A 24,761-nucleotide genomic window follows, 5' to 3' on the forward strand; every position below is an offset into this window, starting at 1 on the left:
CTTCTTCTTTTTTTTTTTTCCTAGAACATCTCTCTCTCTTTTTTTTAGTTTTATTGGAGTATAGTTGATTTACAATGTTGTGTTAGTTTCAGGCGTACAGCAAGGTGATTCAGTTATACATAGATATATATACACACATATTCATTCTTCTTCACATTCTTTTCCCATATAGGTCATTACAGAATACTGAGTTTGGTGCTCTTCCACTGACTTTCAAAGATGCTGACGTGCACTGCATCTTGACCCTGCAGCCCTCCAGCTACCACGCGGTCCCCTCCCCTCCTTCAGTTGTCTCTCCTCACTGTCTCCATCTTTCCCACGCTGGTCATCCAACCTTGCTGCTGCCCACACCCTGCAAGTGAGCACCTCTCGCTAAGGTCACCGAGACCCTCATGTAGCTTAAGTACAATGGCTCCCCGTCAGTCCTTATAAAGCACTTGTCTCTGATACGTTGTGACGAGTCGGCTGCTCTCATTACCCGGAAACCCACACGTCCCCTGGCCTCCGCAACCCCACGCCCAGGCTCTCCCATCCCCAGCTCTCCCACCGTCCCATTCACGTCCTGGTCCTTCATCCGGCCACTAAATGCCTGTGTTCCTCAAGACTCACCAAAGTCCCCTGTCCTCTTGCTTGGTACTTCTCGTCAGTCTTCTCCACACCCTCAAACGCCCGCTAAAGTGAAGGCTGCTCACAAGCTGACACCTCACGCCCCACATCTCCCGTGAGATCCAGACTATTCCAAACTCCTTCAAGCCTGTGCAACATGCTGACCTCAGCCTCTCAGGGAAACTTCAAGGTCGTCGTGCCCAACCTCAACCTCAGCCAGTCCTGTCCTTTTACCAACACCTGGCAACACGCCACGTCCACAAGTTCCACAAGTCAGGCACTCGGTACCGTCCCTCCTGACCTCAGACTCAATCAAGTGGCAGGTTCTGGAGATTTCAGTTTCTATTAATCTTGGGGTGCTCACGTCCCTCATCCCCTTGGCCACAAGCTCGGTCTCACCTCTTGTGTAGCTACTGCAATCACCTTCTCCTGGCCCCGAGGCCCCTCTTCCTCCCCGGCCCCTCCTCCACAGAGCAGCCAAGTACATCTTTCTGAAAACCAAGTCTAACCGTGTACATGCTTTGCTTATGTAACACACTTTGGGGGCTTCCTGCTGCTCCCGGATAAAGTGAGAGAGCCGGTGTGGTCTGGCCTCACCACCTCCTCAGCCTTGTTACCGTGTCCCCTCCCGTCCAGCCACGCTGGCCTTCCCACGGGGCCCATGATGCCCCCATTTTTCCTGCCAGAGCTTCGCTCACGCTGTTCCTTAGCTTTGAAAGTTCTCCCCCCGACCCCCACCCCACTGGACCTTGATCCCAGCCCTCAACCATTCTTAAAGCACCATGTTGATAACCCTTCTCCCAGCTGTCATTCCACATTTATACGTGTGATGATTTGATCAAAGCTAGTTTCTCCAGCTAGTAGACCAGAAGCTGTTGGAGAACATCAGCCGGCTGTCTGCTTCCTGTCACCTCTACAGCCTGTGAGCACAGCAGGCATTCAGCTGACTCAGCAAACAAATGAATGAACTACTTGTGAAGGGACTGCCCAGTGGGGCGGCAGCCGGGGCAGGGTCGGGGGGACGGGGGACGGCTTTTCTCTCTCTAGATGGGTCAGGGTGGAGGGCGGCTGCTCAGTTCCGGAGCACAGGGCTGGTCTACCGGCAGGCCATTCTCCAGAACCGCCCATTCTAGACACGCCCCCAACCTAAGAGGAAGGAAAGGGCCAGAGGAAGTGGGGAGAAGGCAGTAAGTACAGCAGGATTGCCAACCTACTCTAAGGTGCAACTGTCCCTGAGGAGGTACATTTTAAGGTTCGTTCCATGAACTAACACATGAAACATCTGTGAAAACCCTGGGAGGATTTAGCAGGAATGAAATGGTGTGTTCGAGGTACCTTGCTATGTTTATTTATATCACAGTTCCTTTGACACATCTTTGTTCTTTACATGCCTGTCTCCTTCAACTAGGCTATAAATTACTTGAAGGCAAGGACCCTGATTTTCATTGCCTGGCACGTGGTACTGAAGTGAGGCTGGTGTCCAGCACAGCTCAGGCACCTGTGAGTGTTCTCTGATCCATGACTCATAGATAGAAAAATAAATGACTGGATATAGAAAAATAAATGACTGGATAAGTGGAAAGCCAGGCATCAAAAACAAAGTTGCCACCTTTACCACTGTGTTGATGAACTGAAACAGTATCTACTAGATACTTGTATGACCCCGACACAGGGCACTTCAGTGGAAGTAATGAAGACAGTTCTGTAACTACCTGTTTACCTGACGGTCACCTCTCTGAACTGTGGGCTCCCCGAGGATGGCAGGCCTTTTTATTTGTCTTTGTGCTGAGCAGATGTGAGTAATTTTCTCAACCCCTTTAATTTAGTTACCAGATGAATCAAAGTCTAGTCACAGCTCTTGAACTAACAGGGTTAGTCTCAGCTGGAAGAGTCTTGTCTTTGGGGGCTTTAATACCTCAACAGTAAAATGACACAGTAGGACAACATGATCTACGAGATCTTCCTCTCGGCTCTAGCGTCTGATGAATCTGTAATCAACCATCCAAACAAGCAGAGAAGAGCCAGGGACAGCCAGGGCCTAAGCAAGTGTTCTGATCACAGTGAATCACGTGTGACTTTAAGAAATCTTGCATATTGCTAATTTTATCAGGCACTGCTCACAAGGATCATGGTGAAGGAACAACTATAGCCCAATACGGGCAATGTGCATGGAAGTCTCCTGATACACTGCAAAACATTATTGGGAACAATTATAAAACAGGGGTTAACATCAGTGCCAAGTAACCCGGCAGCTCAGGAGACAGTAATTTAAATAAAAAAACAACCCAAATCTGAAATTGGGTATGAGCATATATAAAATATTGTTATAATCAGCATCTGTGGAAAGGATGACTATGCAATGTGACATGAATTTAAAATTATCTAATAACTTGGTTTTATCTTAGGGGAGAAAACGTTTGATTTCTCCCAAAATTCATCTCCTTTAAAATTTCTGACAGAAATTCCAGTCATACATTTTGCTAATAATGTATCTATCTTGATCTGGAAAAGTCTAGTTCTTTAATGGAAAATTCTTGGCAACTTGCCTCCAGTTTATACAATGTAAATGCCATCATGACTATGACAACAAAATGCTGTGTAATAAGTATTTCTCAAAGAAACAAGTGTAAAAATAGAAAACTACTCTAGTTTTCTGAAATGTGGTTAAATGACTGCCTCAGACCCCAGAAGGATACAGTATCAGTAATAACCACCAACATTCACTGAGTGTTTGTTCTGTGCCAGGCACCAACCTAAATGCTTCTATGTTGTTAACTTACATAATCTTCACAACAACTCTGAGGAAGGCACTATTTACTGTCATTCCCCATTTCACAGGTGTGAAAACTAAGGCACAGAGAAATTAAGTAACCTGCCTAAGGCACCATGGCTAGTAAGCGGTGAGGCCCAGATCTGAACCCAGGCAGCCCTCCTCCAGCTCACACTCTTAACCACGACTAGACCACACCTTTACAAGCTACGGGCCATAATGTAAACTTTTACTGAAAACTGAAAGTTACAGTTCTGAACATCAATTTTTGAAAATGAACTGTGTTCCCTTTCAGTATTCTCTGCTTTTAAAAACCATTAATGCAATAGAGGCTTCAGGCAGCTAACTGCGTGTAAATCCCAGTGGGGTACTAATAAACCAGAGCCCTTCTGAAGCCAGAACCCCATTTACAAGGACTGAGGACTCTAGGACAACACGGCTCCAGGACCAGTGTTACCACTGCCACCTGCTTGCCTCTTCATGGTGAAAACCTCTGGGTCCCATATGAGGCGGACTGCAGTGATCTTCTATCAGGAGGGCAAATATTTAAATGATTTCCCTCATCTGATCTTCCATGTCATTTCCTCTTCTAAGCTTGACTGGGCAAACTGATCAGTGCAGTAAAGTAGAAATATGCCTTTACTGCACCAAGAGACCCTTCATCTGTGTTCGGTCAGTGGAATCTAAGCTCTTGGGCCTCTTTTAGATAAAGGCTTTCACCTAAAAAGACCCAGGGATCAGTTTTCTAAGCTGAGAGGGAGCTGGTAGCTGTACAACAATAAAGGGCACTTCTTATTATATTTTTAAAAAACCTATATCCCATGAAAAGAGAATGAGGGGAGAACAACTGAAAAGAATTTTCAATGCTTTTACATATTACTATATATTTTTACATATTATTATACATAGATACTATACGATGCCTGTAAAATACACATATATAATGTGTATACATACATTATATGTATATATATTCCAAAATAATACGTAAAATAGGTAACAGTTCAGTATCTATAATGTATCTATGTAATAGTAAGGCATCTGTCAAAAGCCAATCGGGTGACCCCCGCTAGATAACCAAGACGTAGACAAGCACGCTTGGCTATTCACACGTCTCTCATTCTCACTGGGACACCCCGCACGGGGGCTTAAAGCAGCCGTATGGGTGGACAAGGTTAAGGAGAAAGGCGCTGCTGGTCTAGGGTGTGTCCAGGCTCTGGAAGGTGGGCGAGCACTGGAATGAAAGGGAAAGTGGGCTGTGCACTTGAGCTCAAGCACATCGTCCACCCCGCTGACTTCCTCCCGCTTACAACACGCTCGCTGTCCGACTGTAGACGGGCGGCAGACGGAAGCCTGGAGACAGAGGAGGGAGCGTGTACGTGAACAAGGGTCCAGGTTTCTACGGGGAAGGGCAGTGAGGCTGTGAGCAGGAACGGGGGCTCCCAGAGACGGAAAGAGTCCACCACACGACAGTGACAGTGACAGTGTCGGAACAACCAAGCACCATCCTCTTCCTCAACCTCCGTTTTACTTAGAGACAAAAGGCGATTTCCAAGCACGTGGAGACAGTGGTTTTTCCAGGTTCTGACTCCCTAGGATTTTGTCCAGTACACTTGGGAGTTCAAGTTTCACAGTGATAACTCCCACTCACTCAAAGAGAGCCGATTTGTTTCTGAACTATTTTAAAGAATTAATAGAAGTGTTCTAAAATCTCTTAACTTATGACCTGAAAGTACATTACGCATTTGGAAAACCTGGCCCATAATTACTTAGGGACGGAGGAGGGGAAAAGAAACAACCAGCTGATTTAAAAGATTTTAGAATTAGCTTCTGTGGTAGGCGAAAGAACAGTCCTCCCAAACTATCTACACCTGATCCCTGGAACCTGTGAATACATTACCTTACACGGCAAAAGGGAATTGCAACTGGGGCTAGGGAGCCTGAGATGGGGAGGTGTGCACATCTGCGTGGGCCCAGTGTGATCACGAGGGTCATCATGAGAGGAAGGCCGGAGGGTCACAGACAACAGGAGATGTGGTGCCAGAAGCCAGAAGCCGGGGAGTGCAGGCGGCCTCTAGATGCAGGGATGGTAGTGAGTGGTCTCCCCCGGACCCTCAGAAGGAACCAGCCCTGCCAACAGCTTATCTGTAGTCCAGGGAAACGATTTCAGACTTCTGACCTCCATGGCGGTGAGGTGATAAATCTGTATTAAGCCGCTCAATTTGTGGTAATTTATTACAGCAGTTAATACACCTCCTACATAGTGAAAGGTGAGATCCTGAGCACGTGAGTGAGTGAAAAACATAAATCAAGATGAAAAGGAGTATCACTCAAATGGTAAAAGAGGATGTTCCCACATCACATACACGGAACTCCAGCTCTGTGGGGTTTAAGGAAGACTAAATTTGGCTAGAAAGACACAGTGAGAGAAAAGTGTATAATTAGAATGACAGATGCTAAAATGTGCCCACGAACTGGTCTCAGGCACAGTGGAGGACGGGGGGGGGGCGCCACACCGAGAGGCACAGGAAGTAAGTAAATAGCTTCTGCCGGTCTCCAGTGGCTGGGGTCCACCCTCACAGAATTTCAGCTCTTAAAACCTTTTTGGTCTTAGGGTTCCCCTTACCAAACCTTTGGTTAATCCCCGACTCTATGGGCAACTGACGCAGTCCAAGCTATTACTCACAAAGTATACATAAGTCTGACAGCATCTGTCTTTGAAGGCTAAATATTTTGAATAGCAACTCCAGGAAAGCATTGTGAAATTCTGACTTAATCTCTCTGAAATGACTCTGAAGACAGGGACTGGGAAAGAGCTGGCTGACCCATGATCTGCCAGGAGGAAACACATGGACATGGAGATAGGGAGGTCCAGGAGAGGATGTCATGACCCATCAAAGCAGATCCTGCCCTCCTATGACCCAGCCGGGCAGGGGCAGCCCTGGCTTTCACCATCTGCCTGTTCCTGCCTCTTCTTAAAGGCCTGAGGGCCCTAATCGGACTCTGACTCCATGGCCAAAGGGCCGGACCAGGAGCTTCTGTAATCTGATGGCATTGCTCACTCCACCAGTGATGTCAAAGATGCTATCAGAGAACCCAGGGTGCCACTGATCCTGTACTTACATACGAGCATCTATGTCAGCCAAGCCTGGAGGCCGGCAAGGACTGCCCAGCCTTGCTGAAGGTTAATGTCACGTGTGCATCACACAGGGAACTTCTGACCCGCTCTGGAACGCAAGTCAGAGTCAGAGCAGAGGAGGTGCAATCTACCCTGTTCCAACTCTTGTCTAAACACCGCTGATGGAAGGAGGTCCAGTTGGGCTGCTCTCGCCATCAAGGGGGCTTTGTTCACTGCTGCAACCCCAGTGCCCAAAGTGCCCCGACACAGAGTCGACACTCGCATTTGTGGGACAAGTAAATGAACGCCTGGGAGGAGGCTGGAGACGTGTTTAGCTTATCACTACAACATGGCAACTCCCTAAGACTTAACTCACCCTGATCCTCGAAATGAGATCTTTTCCCTTCTGAGCCCCCCGGGGGGGCCTGTTTATTCCTCTCAGATGCTATTCTTTTCAGATGTGTGTTGCTATCACTTCATTCGTATGAGTTTCCTCCCTAAAATAAATGATAAGAGGCTAAGGGTTGAGCCTACCTTATCCATCATCGTATCCACCACAGCCAACCCAGCACCCTCCATGTAGTAGGTGCTCAATAAATACCAGTAGATTTGAATCAGTGAAGCATGTTTTCTCTAATTTTTTAGGAGAGATAGGATTTGCATCTCAAGGTCACTTGGATTACTGAGTAGGAGATCACAGCAAATCAACATACTCCTTTTTTCAAACTCCTAATTACCACATATAGAAAGAACTACTTAAAATAAGAGTGACCCTCCACTAAGAGGATCCAGATTTACCAATACCCAAGTTTTTGTCACAAGTGAAAAGCATTTTTAAATAGATTTATGAACATATAAACCTCGATATTAATATAGATATATGTGGATATACACAGATGTATGACTAGATTTACTAATCAGCAGGCGTTCCTTATCATTGAGGTAAGAAGAGATAAAAATACAATGCATATTGCATTGAACAAATGGCATATGGCCTGCTTTATAAATACACACATTTTGTCTCTCTCTCCTTCACACACACAAACCCAAAACTCTGCCTTTTAAGATGCTGGCCTCTTGCCCTACTTTGAGGGGCCCAAACAGAAACTGTTAGGACCTTTGACACCATCGTTTCCTTACAGACTGTGTGGGGGAAGCTTGTCTGTTACCCCCAGTCAGGAAAAGCCCTGGACACGTGTTCCTCATACACACACAGTGAGATGCTCTTAACGCCCTGCCCATCAAGGCCGGAGGTCCCTGGATCCGGGGCATTGCTGCGCCTTGGCCCAGGCGCCCATGAGGCCCACAGATGCTAACAAGCACTGAGCACAGGTCTCTGTCCACAGAATCCCTCACTTTTCTTTGCTGGATGTCAGTGACAGACGGTGAAAGGACTGAAGGGTAGCTGGGCAATTTCGAGAGGAAAATGGTCCGTCAACAGAGCCATGCGCTGATTTCTGTATAGGAGGAAAAGGTGGGGCCTTGAAACAAAAAGGAGGGAGGAAAACGAACATTTACTGAGTTCCTAGGAAGGTGAAAGTGCTTTATTTTATAACCATCCTGCACCGTCTTCCTCTCTGAAATTTAGTTTTTATTTTTATCTGCACATATTTGAAGAACCAAATAACTGTAAAGGCTTGTTCTGAGGGACAGCAGCCCCCAGCCCACTCCTCCGGTCGGTGCCCCAGCGGGGACCTGTCTCAACCCTCCCATTGAATCCTTTAGCATTTATCTCTATATCTGTGAATAAGATGCTTTTATCGCCACCTGCCCAGGAGCGGTGGGCTGCCCAGGAGCGTGGAGCAGACTGTGGTCACTTTTCTTTTCCTGTCAACTTTGCTTTCCCTCCTTTAATAACTGTGTTGACTTTCCATCTGCATTGTTTCTGCCACCGTGTGCTTCCCAATGGTCTGCTCCTGCGGGGAGGGACCGCACAGCCGGGTTATGAGTGCACCCCGCCTGGGCGCAAACCTCGGCCCTGCCACTAACTAGCTCTGTAACTTGGCAAATTATTTGAGCATCGAGTGCCTCGATTCCCTCATCGGCACAAGGAAGATAATCACGACCATCAGTCCAACAGGGATGCTACCAGGATTCCATTGTTACTACATGTACGCTTAGAACTGTGTCTGACACACAGTGGGTTCTCGGTACATATAAACGGAGATGACTGTTACTAGGTACTCAGGACATCCTGCTTAAGACTCTCTGGACCCTTCTGATCTGCTCCCGGCCTGTCGGATCACCCTCGGGAAGACCGCCTCCAGCAGGGGCTTGGGGATGGCCGTTCTCCATCATCCTGGGGATGCCCGTGGCCTTTCTCTGCTGCTTCTTCTCCTGCTTCCTGGGTCCTGCCTTGTCTTACCTCTCATTTTGGGTGGGCCTGCCCTCTAGATTCGGAAAGTATTGTTCTTCTACCCTCAGGTTTGATGGACAGTATGGCTGAGCACTGGATTCCAGGTTGAAAATTATTTTCGTTCAAGCTTTTTTTTTTTTTTTTTTTTTTTGGCGGTACGCGGGCCTCTCCCTGTTGTGGCCTCTACCGTTGCGGAGCACAGGCTCCGGACGCGCAGGCTCAGTGGCCATGGCTCACGGGCCCAGCTGCTCCGCGGCACGTGGGATCTTCCCGGACCAGGTCCCGAACCTGTGTCCCCTGCATCGGCAGGCGGACTCTCAACCACTGCGCCACCAGGGAAGCCCTCATTCAAGCTTTTGAAGGCACTGCTCTTCTGGCCCCCAGGGCTGCTGCCAGGACCTGTGAAGCCCTGATAGCTCCTGACTCACTTTCTCCCTCGCTCAGCTTCCAGGCTGTTCTCTGGACCTCCGTCACTCCGTCAGGCCCCCAGGCGCTCCGCTCCGCCCCCTCCCCCCGTCAGGCCCCCCCCCCACTCCGTCCCCCCACTCCCACCCCCGTCCCTCCATCGTCGTCACTTCCTGGCTCTCGTTTGCTCGCTGCACTGGGTGCTCAGGGAGTCCTGTCAATGTGGAGACCCACAGCCTCCAGTTCTGAGAGGTTTTCCTTCATTATCTGTTTGAGGGGCTCCTGCCCTCTCTTTCCTCTGCTCTCTTCTTCTTTGGTGGTTGGACTTCCTGCATCGTGCTCTAGTTTTCTTATGTTTTCTCTAAAATTTTCTTTTTCTTTCTTGAAGAACTCAGCTTTAGTTTTCAGCCCTTCTGCTGACTTCTACATTTCTGTGATCACTTTTCTGCTTTCCAAGCACTCCTTTTTGCTCTCTGAGTATTCCATCGTATGGAGAATCTTTTCTGCTTTCGTTACTAAACTCACGCTCATCCCTTAGTTCTCTGAGGATGTTAAGGGCAAGCTCTTTTTTTCATGTCTCCTTCTCCCTCCACAGTCTATGCTTCCTGCGATCTGCATTTCCTGTTTGGTTTTAGTCCTACTTTGGAAATGCCTGGTTATTTCTCGGACGTGTGCTCACATTTCAGAGTGAGTCTCTGGCGTCCTGGGTGCTCGCGCCGTGGAGAGCTGGGGCTCGCTGGAGGGTAATCTGCATGCTCCGTTTCTTGGGGAACCCCTGATGCCCGTATATTAAGCCCTTTTCCCACAGGTTGGTGAGATCCCCCAGTGCCCGGTGTCCAGGGAGGTGAGACAGGGAAGAAGTCGGGTCTCAACATCCAGCTAGTAAACTTTCACTTCATCCCCCATACTGGAGGTTCTCTGCTTTGTCCTCTCCAGGGAATAAACCTTCAGATTTCTACCAAGATGAAGGCCTGTCAGTAACTGGAAAACCTGGGGTTCTGCTTCTCGGCACACTTTCAGCTGACGGCTCTGTTTCAGCTCCACCTTTACCCTGCCCCCAAGGGGAAACTGTACTTCTGATCCCTGCACCTTTGGGGCTCACTCTAGTTTAAGTGGGGTTCCATCCTGACTCTCCCCACTGCCCACATGGATTTCGGCACTTCTGGGTCTGCTTCAAGTAGCTACCACTTCACCATCTGCTTTTCAGCTTCCAAAATTACGTTGCTGACGTAGCCTCCCCTTCACTTGGTCCTTGATTAATTTACACCTCAAAAGAAAGCAAACCCCCAAACCCTTTACTGTTACTGTTATAGCATCTTGAGCGGTAACTGGGGTTAAGGCTTGTGTTCAATCTGCCATCTTTAATCAAAAGTCTATTAACTGTACGCCCTGGGTAAGGTAACTGAAGTACCAGGAGAGGGTAATTTATTGAAGTTCACGAAACCAGTGAGAAAAGAAATCAGAACCTGATCTCGGGTCTGCCTGATCCTGAAGCCCAGCCCTTTCCAGGACAGCTCACCGCCTCTCCCTAGGAGCACGGGGTCTCATCCATCCAGAGCTGAGTGCTGGAGATCTGCCCCCTGAAATCGGCACCGGCCTAAAAACTACCAGCCCTGGGAGATTCCGGCGACTCTTGGCGTCTGCTGTTGCCACTCCCCGTTCCACACCGTGTCCTGAACGCCCTCCACGGTCACTCCCTGCATCCTACCCACAGCCCAGGCTCTGCCCTCTGCCCTTAGTTTGAAAGGGTGGCTGACAGGGAAGGGAATGGCTCCCAACAGTGGGGCCCTGGCCTAGGCATAAGGATGCCAACTGTCACCTCCTCTGGTGATCAAAAGATTTCTGGGAGATCCAACAAACTCCTTCTCAGAAAATGTCTGGGGTCTTTTTACCAAAAAGGCAAGAGGGGGACACTTTTAAGTCTCACGCACCAACAGCCATCACTTTATCTCATGATCAACCCTAGACCCTGTTTGACAAGCTTGCCCTATGGGTCCCGAGCAGATCAATCACTTCTCTATAGCAAGTGGGTAAGAGCACAGGCTCTAGAATCACACAGGCTGGGGTTCAAATCTCTGTCACTTACTACTTGTGTGGACTTTGGGCAAGTTACATAAGTTCTCCAAGCCTTGCTTTCTCATCTATAAAATGGTAATAGTCACCGCATACACTTTATTGAGTTGCCATCGGTTTAAATGAGATATTGTGTATTATACATTAATTATAATATCTAGCAGTGCACAGTTGATAAACACTAGCTCCTGTTTTATTTTTCCTGCTATTATCACATTCAAGAAATATTTACGCACAAGAAAAAATTGTAACCATGTATGATGACGGATGTGAACTAGTCTCGCTGTGGTGATCACTTTGTCATACATACCAACACTGAATCATTATTCTGTTACACCTGAGACTCATATAATGTTATATGTCAATTATACCTTAATAAAAAAGAAATGTTTATGTCACAAATTCACTGAAGATTTATTAAAACATCAACTGTGTTTAGAGAGTTATGTTATACTTTGTGGAGGATACAGGAAGGAGCAAACATCATGTCTATCTTTAAATGGTTTCTGGCCAGGCGCCAGGCGGGGTGAAGAGCACGGCTGTCCTGTACAGTGTTAGCCAGGAGTGAGGCGGGAGGCCAGCGCGCACAGCTCCCGGCCCCACAGGGAGCCTCGGGGGCCCTGGAAGCTGGCCTCCGGGTTCCTAGGGCTGTTCCCAACCACTCAAATTTCCCAAACAATGTAGACCGGGGACAGAAACTTTGGTTATGTAAAAGCGTGAAGTGATGCAAGCTACTTGAAGGATACCGGAGATAAACGATCTATTTATATTTTTATGCTGAAGACATAAATAGAAAAAAACACAGCACCCAAAGAAATGTTCCTTAAAATAGATGTACAGCAAGGATGAGAGATATATGCACAGAACAAGCAGATGCTATAACTATATACCTTTTCACATCAGCCAGGACTCTGTAAGACTCATTAATTCAAGGAGATTTACCAAGCACCGTCGTAATGACAGACATTAACCCTCTGACAAACTGGGACATGGTGTGCTTCGGTGATTTTTTAAGACATTTTGTAATAAGACCGTTGAAATGGAATAATGAGGCGCTCCTAAATCCCAGCCCTGACTATTAACCCACAGACATCATGAATCTACAGGACAACGTTATTTTATACAGCATTTATTTGCTCAGCAGTGAGGGACTGGGTACCCACTAAGTGCCAGGGCCTCTCTGGGCCCTGGGGACAGAGCAGGGCAGTTCCAAGTTCTCATCCCTAAACTAACATCTTAGTGTTTGTTTAGACACTGAACATGCTAATAAAGAATATTTTTATATAACTAAAAAAAGTCATAAAGAAAATTTTTAAATGGTAGCAGACTTGAATGATATACCTCAAATAGAGTTGGGTAAAGAAAACCCCAAAATCTAACCTAAAGGATTTGAATTATTTGAAGGGTAGAGGGACAGAAAAAAAAAAAAAGACAGAGGGCTTCCCTGGTGGTGCAGTGGTTGAGAGTCCGCCTGCCGATGCAGGGGACACGGGTTCGTGCCCCAGTCCGGGAAGATCCCACATGCCACGGAGCGGCTGGGCCCGTGAGCCATGGCCGCTGAGCCTGAGCCATGGCCACTGAGCCTGCGCGTCCGGAGCCTGTGCTCCGCAACGGGAGAGGCCACAACAGTGAGAGCCCCACATACCGAAAAAAAAAAAAAAAAGACAGAGAGAAAGAGAGACAGAAAGACAGAGAGAGAGAGACAGAGAGAGAGAGAGAGAGAGAGAGAGAGAGACAGAGAGAGAGAGAGAGAGAGAGAGAGAGAGAGAGAGAAAGGGTGGAGGCAAAGATTAAGAAAGAAAGCACCAGAGAGGAGGGTAAGGAGTTCTGGAGCTCATCAAGTAGGAACCAAGGAAGGACACATACTCCTCCCCTTCACCCTGTGAATGGCCCGTCCTCCAGGAGGGGAGGGGGAGGCCCTGAGGCAGCGCCCACCCAGAGAGGAGGAGGCTCCCCAGAGAGCTGTGATTTGAACCCGGCTTTCTGGCTCCTGATTGCAAGCTCTTAACCATCAGGTTACAAGCCAGTCGCAGGAGTGTCAGAAAGGGGGAGATCCCGGCAGTTTGTTGGGGTCACGCGCTTGTTGGGGACGTGCGGCGGGGTCGTCCTTGGTGATCCCATGGAGGTCAGAGCACGTGCTTGTGTTCTACCCACGTTTAATTCTCATTATCTCAGCACCTGCCCCTCCACAGGGAAGCATCAGGCTTTATCCGGAACCTGTTCTTATTCTATTGGATTCACGTGCGGTGCCTCACATATAAAGGGACAAGCTTCTCTAACTTTCCAAATGAAGAAGGCAGTGATTGGGATGAATCTGACAGAATAAGTTATACATTTTCCATGGTGATACAGACATCAGAGGCCATCAACCAAGCACCGAAACTTCCCTGATAATTCTAATCAACATTCACGCAGGTCCAGCTGGTAAACGGATGCACGCTCTGTCTTTTCTACCTTGTAATGTTAATTCCATTTTACTTTGAGGACATGGCTGATTATGTTAAATTTCAGTTTTAATTTCCAGTATTCCTTCTCATCTTCTTGGCTTACTTCGAACCAAGGCCGTCAACCAATATATCCTGATGATCTGCTATGTGCCAAACACTCTGCTAAGGGTACAAAGATGAATAAGAAGACGCTGGTCCCAAACAGGAAGGAGGAAAGAGGAGGCGGAAAAAGGTGGGCAGGACCAGAGTCAAGCTCCCTGCTTGGAATGGGATGAGGGCAAAGACCCTCCCTGGTAAAAGAGTAGCTTACCGCAGAGAACAGCTGTACCCTTGCTACCTGTGGGTGAGGAACGCAGCAAACCAAACCAAACCAAACCAAAAGTACATTGGAGTCCGTGTTTTCATTGTTCTGTGCCTACATCTCAAACACTGGCAGCAAGCAATGGAGACATGGGGGGTTTCCTCTCTCCTCCCAAGGTATCTCTGCTGAAGACAGTTACAAGGAGCTAGGAAAACCATACTAGTTTTAGTAAACAGATTCATAATCCAAACCCTACTAGGCATTCTTCTTAAAAGGCTTCCTCTTTTCTAAAGCAGAGGTGCCCTGGCGAGGCTGGAGTGGACGGGGACACAGAATGATCCCACCCCTCACTTCACAGCCAGGAAGTGGGTTCTCAGGTGTTAAGGGACTTGTCCAAGGTCACACGGCTGGTGAGTGGCAGGGCCACTGCAGCCCAGACGTGTTCTTCCCTAACTTCATTCTCGTCATGACACTGTAGCCTCGATACAAAGGGCAGCAGGAAACGCGTTCTGAGGACAGCGAGTGGCCGTGGGAATAAGAATGACATTAAAAGTCAGAATTAAGGGCACCAAGTAACCCCCAAGAAAACCTTCCCGTTCTCATCCTGTGTCTCCCCACCTCTATGCTACACGAAAACTCACCCTCATCTCAATCCACCAAACCATGAAGCTTTCATTTAAAACAACAGCTGGACCTGAAAACAGGATGGCCTCCTTGCAACACCCTAATTCCAATTAACTAGTGAGTAAAAAACATGTAAAAATGCCTCACTCTTTGAATGAAGTGTGAGACAATCTATCGCCACATGGCACTAAAAAATGAGAGCATGGAAAATGTTCTTTGTTACAACACGTGGTTTATTTATCCTAGAGCCTACGGAAACATATGAGGCCGGGCAATTAATTTTATATTTCACACGTGCCGAGTTGTTGAAGCACCAGCTTGATTCAATGCAGCCCCCTGTGCCAGACGCACACTTGCCAAGACAAAGGCCCTATCTGACCGGACCAAATCCCCCTGGTTCTCAGGCCCCCTTCACCTTGAAAGCCTCCACCCACGCCAGCTTCATTTCTGCTGCAGTTTCACACCCATGGAGGAGACATCAGAGGACGGTGAAGCAGGAATATGACCGCGTGGCCCTGAACAAAAGGCACGTCTGCTGTTGGGCTGGGACTCTGCTCCTGTGGGGATGAATCTGCAAAGCTCGGCCAGGGTGTGGGGACCATGCAGGGACCAAGGGAGGAGCCTGGGGTCCTCCCGCCCTGGGGTCTGTTCATCTCTTTACGCTCTCCTCCAAGGTAATATTCAAACCGACCCCAAGGCTCAGTTTCCTTTGCTTGTGACTCTAATTAAATAAGTCTAAAATATCAACAGATGCACTGGCCCAGAGCCTTGGCCAAATTCCTCCTTGGATACTAAAAGGCCATTCTGGCTGTTTTAACTCTGCCTGCAAGCAGGTAAGGGCACCCTGGGCAGAACCCAGTTTTACACCAGAGGCAGGATGACTGTCATTCGCTGTTTCAGTGGTTGCTAATATTTATTAATGGGTGAAAGGTCTGCAGGATAATCTGAGAAGAATTTAAGCATCTTTGAAGGTGGGGAGGACATCTTATCCAAGTCAGTCAGTTTTAGTGCAAAGACGTTCAGTGAAGCACTGTTCTGTGCCTAAGTATCGCTGCTTCAGAATCCTAAGATCTGAGTCAACTAAGAGTTTATTGAGTCTATTTTCATTAAGATGACCTGAGTTTGTAGCCATTCCCATTTGTAAACACATTCAGAGGACGATCACTAAAATAAACCTGTCATTCCTTTTAGCTTCTTTCAGTCCTTTTGCAGGGGGTAAAAATTTTAAAAACTATATTATTACCTACTGGGAGTAGGAAGGCAGGTCATCACATGAGCTAGCCATTGACGCTGAGTTTAAAACTGGAAGGTCAAACCCTGGCGCGTCCAGGCTTTTCTCTGGGGAGAGCATTGCCGGGCGAGAATGCTTCCAAGGGAATCACGTGGCTGAGCAACCAAGATCACACGGGTAGACCTGCTGACATCCTTCTAGCTATTTGAGACAAGGGCTAAAAGGAACCAATATACACGACTGGCCCCTCTCAACGAAAGGAAGGGGCTGTGCTGTGACCGTGGGCAGAGGGCTCCTGTCTCGCTGACAAATGGGGACAACCTTCCCTGCCCACCACTGCCCTGCAGGCGGCCGTCACCATAAAGAAGCTTCCGCTGCTCCGGGTGCACGTGTTTTCATCACACTTTCCTCGTATGCTCTTAAGAGTTTGGGAACTTGTCCTCAGCCCGCAAGCACTTGGGGCCACAGACCTCCTGTCTCCTTGACAGAAACCGCATGGCCCTCCCCGTCTCAGTCACCCCGCCGACACCTTCTCACCCCTCGCCTCTTCTCACGTTTTCCTTTCACAGGTAGAATTGTTCCAAGTCTTTTACCCCCTTTCCCAGGCCCCTGTGTCTCTTCTTGGACTAATAAAGACCAGGTTCAACTACCGCGTGGGCTGGAGACTGTGTATCGAGCTGAAAACTGGCCCCCGACCTCCTGGATGCCGGGCGAGAAGGTGGTCTAGCGGCCCAAACGCCTCCCTGCTGCCAGAACGAACGCCTTCACGAGAGCCAGCTGGTTGCCTCACCTTTGTGTAGCAGGGAGGGCATCCTGCGGCCATCACCGATGCTGCCCCAAAGAGCAAGGACGTGTTTACCAGGGGATGAACGGATGTGGACATCCCCACCTGGAGCAGCCTCCATGCTTATGAAATAGCCCACAGCCTGTGCATTTGAGCGCCTAGGTTAGATTTTTCCTTCTTATCTTCCTTTTCTGCCCCTCTGATCTCACATCTTGCTTCTAATCACAGCTCAGAGTGAAACACATGTAAGCGCTGTGGTAGCACTCATTGGTTAGAAATCATTTTCAGAGGGGATGCTGTAACAAGGGGTTTTGATCAAAGCTGGAGTATTATTTTGGTTCTTTGTCTCACCCACGTACATTTGCTCCCTCCTCCTGGAAGAAAATTTTTGTGTGCGTGAAGGTAGATCATAAGGGAGTTAAGAGTTTTTCTTAGAGTGGAGCTATTTATTTCCTTAATTAGCCTAAAATAAACCTTCTTTAAAAAGCCACTTTTTTTTTTTTTTAACTGACGCTCACGTTCTGAGCTCATAATGGCATTTTCTTCGATCCCATCTCTCTGGGATGAAGCCATGCTCAGGTCAAGACGCTCTGTGTTGCAGGGCCAGAGTGAGTGTGCCCGTCAAGGCTGCCCCGTGAGAGTATCACGAGGACCCAGACAGACCTCTGAAGACGTGAACCGGGCTGTGGAGGGTTCGATGCGTCCGGTGAGTTTCCCACGGGCCCCATCCTTCTGTGCTGCCCTCCAGCACGCTGGACTCAATGACAAACACCCACACGGCACAATGCAATCCAAAGCCGGCTTCCTTTACGTTGTTTACAGCTGTGCAAATTCCTCTCTCATCTCATCCTGGAGAGCAGGCAACCAAGGTCAGACCGAAGCTGGAGAGAGTTGCACAGGAAGAAGTTCTATTTTTTTTTTTTTTTTTACATTTAAAGAAACCCTCTTCCATTCTTCTTCCAGAGGTGCTAGGTTAGATTCCACACACAGGGGCAAACACAGGATATATTACATCAACCTTCAGTTACTGCTTTAGATGGGGAAAGAATGACCTCAGATATTCCAAAAGGTTTTTAAAGTGAAAATATGTTTTTCAGAATAAAAGTTTTATCTTGGAGTAAACCATCAGTGGTCCTTACTTCGAATAATCAGAAAGCTTAAACGATGGACAGGTGACTGAAAAAGAAAGTCGTATCAGGGATCTCCATGATTCAGGAGCACACTATACATGGATTGTCCTGGCTCAATTATAGTTCAAGCTTAAGCCTGTACTGTTCTACATTTACAGTTTTCTATGCAGGTATCTAAAGTATGTATTATATATATGCATGTTATCCACACATATGCATTTATACACATACGTATGCATGTATTGATAGTATTAGCATAAGACTTTGGCTAAGGGACTTCTATTCATTTAATGGATATTTACTAAATGTCCAATCATTATGGTAAGCGCTGAGGATGACAGACCAAGAAGACAAGATTCCAGCCCTCGAGGGTCTAGTCTAGTGAGAGAGACATGAAAACGCTAAGTGCAACACAGTGTTAGTGGCAGACACGTAGGTACAATGCACACCAAAGACGAACAGCTCTCCTCAGAGGACAGGGGTATCGTGAAAGGTTCCCTAAAGAAAGTCATCCTTGAGTTGCATTGTGGAGGTGTTTGCCTGGCAGCCTGTGTATTTGAACTCTGGTACCTGGTAACCCAGGCTTGGTGTGTGTGGTGACCCACAGATAACCACGGTGGATAGGGAAGCATCTTCTGTATTAGTTCCCTGGGAACCATCAGTATTGCGTTTCATTCCCTGCCCTTGGCATCAAGGGAACAGAGCCTAGGAGTGTGCTGTCCTTAGACTGTTGACATGCAAAATCCAATGGACAGCTCAGTTACAGAGACCCCTGTGGGACAGAGTTGCTGGTGTGCCCCTGCTCGTGACTCTGCGATGACACACCGCCGTGAGGAAGAAGAGCGCCAGGGAAAAGAATGGGGTTTTGAAAATAAGGACAATCTTCTGAAAGGGCTGTTTGCCCTCCTCACCGCGCCCCTCCCAACAGGAAGAGGAGGTGGCCTGCCCCCAGCTGCTCTGGTCATGAAGCCTCTGCATGAAACCTCTGTTGTTAGTTACTATGTAGGCAAGCCAGGCCTCGGGTCTATTACAATGTCCTGGAAAAATAAGATTCAGGTGTTTCATCCGATGCGGGGGGAGGGGTGGGAGGCGGCCAATGCCCAGATTTGATTTGGTGGTTCTGCGTGATCTGAAGCAAAGTGGGAGCAGATGTGTCTTTAAGTCTTGCCGTGACCGCTTAAGAGCTGTGTGACCTCAGGCCAGTGACTTAGACTCTCTGAGCCTCAGTCCTCCCACTGTACCAGCATATAATACGGTAGCTCATACAGAACAGGTACTCCATAGTCCCTGTGTCTGTGTGTGCACATGCGCGCACGCGCAAGCGCACACACACACTCCCCCTAATTAAATTGCCCACATAGGATTATAGGAAAAAGAGACTTGAAAGACACATACTCATGAAAAAGTTCAACATTACCTTGGGGATACAACCTTTAAAAACTTAGTCCAAGAGTGAAGCAGATAGCAGCAAAATGGAGCATGATTAAAAAAAAAAAAGGATTATTCGAAACCCACCAGAGTATTTGAGAGTTGATTGTTGATTAGAGACACCTTACCTTAGGGAAATATGTGACCCTTGGGCGCTCTGCTCAGAACAAGGAGAAGAAAGCAGGTGAGCCTTCGAAGACCTCCGTGTTCTAGCCAGACGCCCAGACCTGAAGCAGCAAATGGGCAGCTGCAGACACCAGTGTAGGGGCGCCGACCGCGTCGGTAGTGGTGAGTGACAGGCTGGTTCTCAAGGACCCTGCCTGTCAGTCAGTGAAATCTGCAAGTACACAGACACCTTCTCAAGGCCCTACACCTCAGGGGCCTCACTGGCACTGTTCTCACTGAACCATTTGCAAATAAAGAACCAGATGTCTAGTAAAGAAGAGAGGAAGGTAGGTCTGATTCCCCAATTTACAAGACAATGTGGCCTCTCCCAGGCACCCCAGAGTTTCCTAGGGGGCATTTATGCAAACGGTCTGATAAACTCTGAACCAGTTCACTCTACCTAAGCAAGAAGAATCAATCTACTTTTCATTCCTGAAAATCCCCAAAGATATTCTGAATACACCTGATGGGATTCCCAGATGAGTGCAAATCTTCAGGAGTTAAGTGCAGAGTACAAACATCGTTAACATTTCATATGCAAATTCCAAATAATGACTGAGACCAATATGACTTCTGGTTACACTACATGATAACTCCCATGACGGGACACGACAGACAGAGCACCAGGCACTGGGAATATGTCCGCAGCCACAGAGAAGGCTGCAGGACACGTGTTAAAATTAAACATTCAACCATTCTGCTTTAAAGACCATTTGGATGTACTTTTACCAACTTCATTTCATTTTAGACTTTACAATGCTGCTTTTAAGGTAGGGTTATGACACCAAGTTTTTAGGTGGTGAACCAGTGGCTTGTCCAGATGAGAGAGAAGCTGGACGAGAACACTGACAGTCCATCGACCGATGGCACAGGGACGCTAGAGAAATGTCCTGAGGAGGTAGGACTTTACCCTGCAGTGCGCAGGCTCTGCAGGCCGCGCCCCGTGCCCTCGGGGCTCCTGAGTAAGTCTCGTGCTCAGGCCACAATGCTTTTTGTAAATTAGTGTAACAATGCTATTTTAAAAGACATCTAATGATCGATGTGCTTTGGAAATTATTTTACCATGAGATAGATTTTAAAACACCAAGAGATGATGGCAAAATAGCGTCATCTCCTAAAAATGACTGATCTCCCCTGTTTCATGGACACTGACAGCAACTATTTGGTAATCACTTCTATCATCAAATCAGCTGCTCACTGAACTCCAGATCAGAATACGGCTGTCTTGTGCAGGATCCCTGTGGAATTTAAGACTCTACGGGGTAGACTTCTGTCCAGAATCAAAACCCTGAGAAACACAGACGCAGGGCCTGTCCAGAATGGAAGTCTCATGAGATAGAGCCCTGCAAACAGATGTGCTGGCTGCAGAGGCCAATTCTGTTGTTTCTTCCCATTTCCTCTACCAATAATATCAAACCGCCTACATCCTAAAGCATTTATTATGCTCAGAAAAAAAAAGTACATTGCAACCTTTTCTTAAGGTGTTAAAACAATTCCTTCTCAGACCTTAAACCCCATCACACTTTTTTTCTTTCAAAATATCCTCTACCTTCTTTCCTCCTCTTCCTATCCAAAACAATTAGACCTCAAGAAAGTGACTTGGTTGTTTACTATCATCAAGCAGCTGGACGGCTCTTTTGAGTAGGAGCTTAACTATGGTAAACACAACACGCAGACCTTCTAGCTGGAAGCTCTGCTGCTCTTGGCATGTAGTTAGTGCTTACATTCAATTACAATTAGTTTCTCCCAGAAGAAACTCACCACTAGGATCTCATCACCACCACCAACAGTAGTTAATTCTGTACATGTAGGTGCCAGGCCCTGCAAAATAACCTTTAAGGTAGGTTCTAACCTTAATTCCATTGTAAAGACAAAGAAACTCAGAGAGATAAAGCAACTTGCTCAAAGTCCCACAGCCAACCAGGTGACAAAGCCAGGACCTGAACCTGGGGCAGCCTCCAGGGCCAGTGCACTGCTCCGTGAAGGCCCGCCAGCCCCGAGTGACGATGTAGTCCATTCCTCCCAGGACTTATAAGAAATAAGACAGAATATGACAAAACCACATCGTGTAGCCATTGCAGGTCAACTGAGCTCCAGAAACCACGACCCAGCCTCAGGAGAGCAAGTAACACTTGTGAAGACTGTTTGGATCTATTTTTCCATAGAACACTCCCATGTGATACTTAACAGATAAAACTCCCTGATCTTTATTGGGGGATAGGGTGAGAAACTGATTTTAAAAACATAATGCAAAGGCCCAACTGATAAACAAATATAAAGGGTTAAAATGATTGATACTGTTTCACTCAAACTTTAATGTTCACGTTTGGTGATGATAAAGAACTAAAACCTCCTTCTAACTAAAATTATTAGCCACTCAAGGCAGCATACCAACAGATCATAATAGCTATTTTTCACAGTTGCTTAAAAGTGTGTCAGCACAACTGAATGTAATTTTTTTTTTTTGCGGTACGCGGGCCTCTCACCGCTGTGGCCTCTCCTGTTGCGGAGCACAGGCTCCGGACGCGCAGGCTCAGAGGCCATGGCTCACGGGCCCAGCCTCTCCACGGCATGTGGGATCCTCCCGGACCGGGGCACGAACCCGCGTCCCCTGCATCGGCAGGCGGACTCTCAACCACTGCGCCACCAGGGAAGCCCCTGAATGTAATTTTAATTAAACCAATTTGCAATTATGAGTACAACAACTGCCTTGCCATTTTTACATTACAGCATGAGCTAAAAGAAAAAAAAATCCCCCTTGTATTGCAAGCAGGAAACCTAAGTAAAAGTATTATTTAAAATAGTTAAACAGGAACTTCCCTGGCGGTCCAGTGGTTAGGACTTTGCCTTCCAATGCAGGGGGTGCGGGTCCGATCCCTGATCGGGGAGCTAAGATCCCACATGCCTCGTGGCAAAAAAACCAAAACATAAAACAGAAGCAATATTATAACAAATTCAATAAAGACTTTAAAAATGGTCCACATCAAACAAACAAAAAAAGAATAATCTGATATTATTAAAATAAAATAAAATAAAATAGCTAAACAGTGTGATTACAATATATAAATGTGTAAATCGGGTCATATGTTACAGAGTCCAATTTCAACCTGCACCTGGTCCAGCCACTGGCCAGGCAAAGCTGCCTGCAGAGTGATGTCCAGGCGGGGGGGGGGGTCCACACCATGTGTGGAGCGTGAAGGAGGGGGCACCACTGTCCAGGGGCCCCGCTGAAATCTCTAAGACACGTTCGTTTCCTGAGGAACACTTGCTCTGCTTTGAAGGTTGGAGAGACCTTGAATTTTGGTTTCCTACTAACTATTAGGACTTTTCCATCTTGAATATCTCTATTGATCTCCTTTACTTAAACAATGCCAAGAATAGCTTCTATTCAGACCAGGCTTCTCAGGAGTTTGATCTGCTTAATATTGCCAGACATATTCCTGCCTCAGACATGACATAACATTATTTGAGATTCGTGTTTAAATCGGGCTCTTGCAGGAGGAACCCTGAAACGGAGGAGTGCAGTGTATAGGTATCCATTGATTCAATCTAGGTCAGAAAAATAACGTTCTAAATATAATCAAGTCTTCTCTGTTTCCCTTGCAATATGCTCCACACGCTGCTTTCCCTCCTTGCTTCCTCTCCTTTTGGGAAGGCTGTTTTTGGGCTGAGAGGTGAGTGGAGGTCAGGTCTGACCTCTAGGACTGCGCCTGCGTTGGACTGGACTGCACTTCTGTCCCCCAGGTGGACTGCAACCCCCCCGCCATCGGGTGAACAGACCCCTGCCACACAAAACCAATGGGAAGTATACGTGATATTAAGGAGTGTTTCCTCCATGTGCCGTTTTAAGAAATGCGGATCAAAGTATCGTGTAAATCCTAAATCTTATTCATATGTTTAGGTCCTAATTTTCAGGCCACATCCTTTCCTGAGTTGATACATCGGCTACACCCCATGAATGAATCTAATGAGGCTTGTATTAAGTGGGCCACCCCTGCGTGCGGAGCTGGTCTGTAATCACCACATCTGTGCGCCTCCTGCTTTTCAGAGGGCCCGGACGCGGTCCTCCAGCTGTCTTAGTCCATCCTTTAAATGAACCGCACAGGGAGGGAAAACAGAAACAGGGAAAGGACAGAAAAGTGAACCTCCCCTACAGCATCCCTCCAAGTGAAAACGGCCGGACACACAGCTCTGAAGAGGCAGCGCTAGGCGGCAGAGCTGGGATATCTTGTTTGCTCTGTAATACATCAACCCTCGGTGTAGATCCATGAAATCAAACATTCCCTAATTACTAACATTTGTGGAATAAATATAAGTGAAGCCACGACGGGAGGAAAGGGGATTATCCGAAGCATTTTCTAGAACTGAACTTTCTAAAGGCCGGTCTGTGTGGCCTTGGTGCCCGCTGGCTGGACCCCATCACCGCGCTCCGTCCCCAGCCGCTGCTTCTCCACCTGGAGGTCCTGGGTCACCCTGCTGAGCCCCTCCCTCGCGGTCTCTCCCTCTCTCCCATCCCCTAAGCCTTCCCTGGGGCTCTCTTCTCATCCACCTCTTCTCCTGTTCTAGAACCTTCTGGGGTCCCAGTCACGCCCAGTGCTCCAACTCCCGAGTATGTATTCTAATCCTGGCCCCCGCCTCGGGGGCTCTTAGGTCCACTTTCCTGTGTGCCCCACCTCAAGCCAAGAAGCTCAAAGGCACCAAATAATCTCCCCCAAAGACTGCTCTCCCCACCTGCTCCCTATGGCATCATCAACCTCCATCCTCGTAGTCACACAGGTCCAGGTCCTGGGAGCTGTATTTCCTGCAACAGCCCACCTCTCCCGGGGATCCTAACTCCTAAATATCTCCCCCACCAGCCAGCTTCTTCCCACAAGGCTCCTGCCACCGTCTCGGCGAGAACGCATCTTCTCTCACTCAGACTGCACACGTGTGCTTCTACATCTTTTCCTACGACCCACCTCACCCCTGGCCAACACGGTGGCCACAGGCAAGACAGATAATCCTTTGTGAACTGCAAGTAGCTGGACCAGCTCAGTGACTCCCCACGAGCTCGACCAGGTAAGTCCACTGTTTATAAGGGAATTCAAGGCCTTCACGATCTGACCCCCTGCAAACTCTCGGTTCATCCTCACCCCCGTGTGCCTGCACGCCAGCCCCTCTGACCTCCTCTCCCATCTCGGTCTTCCTGTCTTTGCACAAGCTGCCCGCTTGGCCTTGGCCCCTTCCATATCTAAGTCCTGTTTGCCTTCAAGATTCAGCTGAACCATGACCTGTGAAAGCTTCTTGAGCATTTAAGGCAAAGTAAGGCATTGCCCTTCTTTGA

General features: G+C 47.7%; 1 protein-coding gene across 7 annotated transcripts in view; it reads right to left on the reverse strand.

Annotated features, from left to right (window-relative positions):
• The window catches only part of FARS2 (phenylalanyl-tRNA synthetase 2, mitochondrial), a 379,330-nt gene that overhangs the window by 102,258 nt on the left and 252,311 nt on the right, over positions 1-24,761 (reverse strand). The window contains exon 8 of one of the 7 annotated variants that reach the window (XM_082638485.1): positions 7,775-7,951. The exons of 5 other annotated variants lie outside the window; for them this stretch is intronic. In XM_082638485.1, the coding sequence (XP_082494611.1) occupies positions 7,867-7,951 (85 nt within the window). In that variant the 3' untranslated portion in view covers positions 7,775-7,866. Of the gene's footprint in view, positions 1-7,774; positions 7,976-24,761 lie in introns of those variants that run through there. One more of the 7 variants, XM_082638484.1, reaches the window with a different exon arrangement.

The sequence above is a fragment of the Mesoplodon mirus genome, assembly GCF_964341445.2.
Source record: "Mesoplodon mirus genome assembly, chromosome: 12".
Taxonomy (NCBI): domain Eukaryota; kingdom Metazoa; phylum Chordata; class Mammalia; order Artiodactyla; family Ziphiidae; genus Mesoplodon; species Mesoplodon mirus.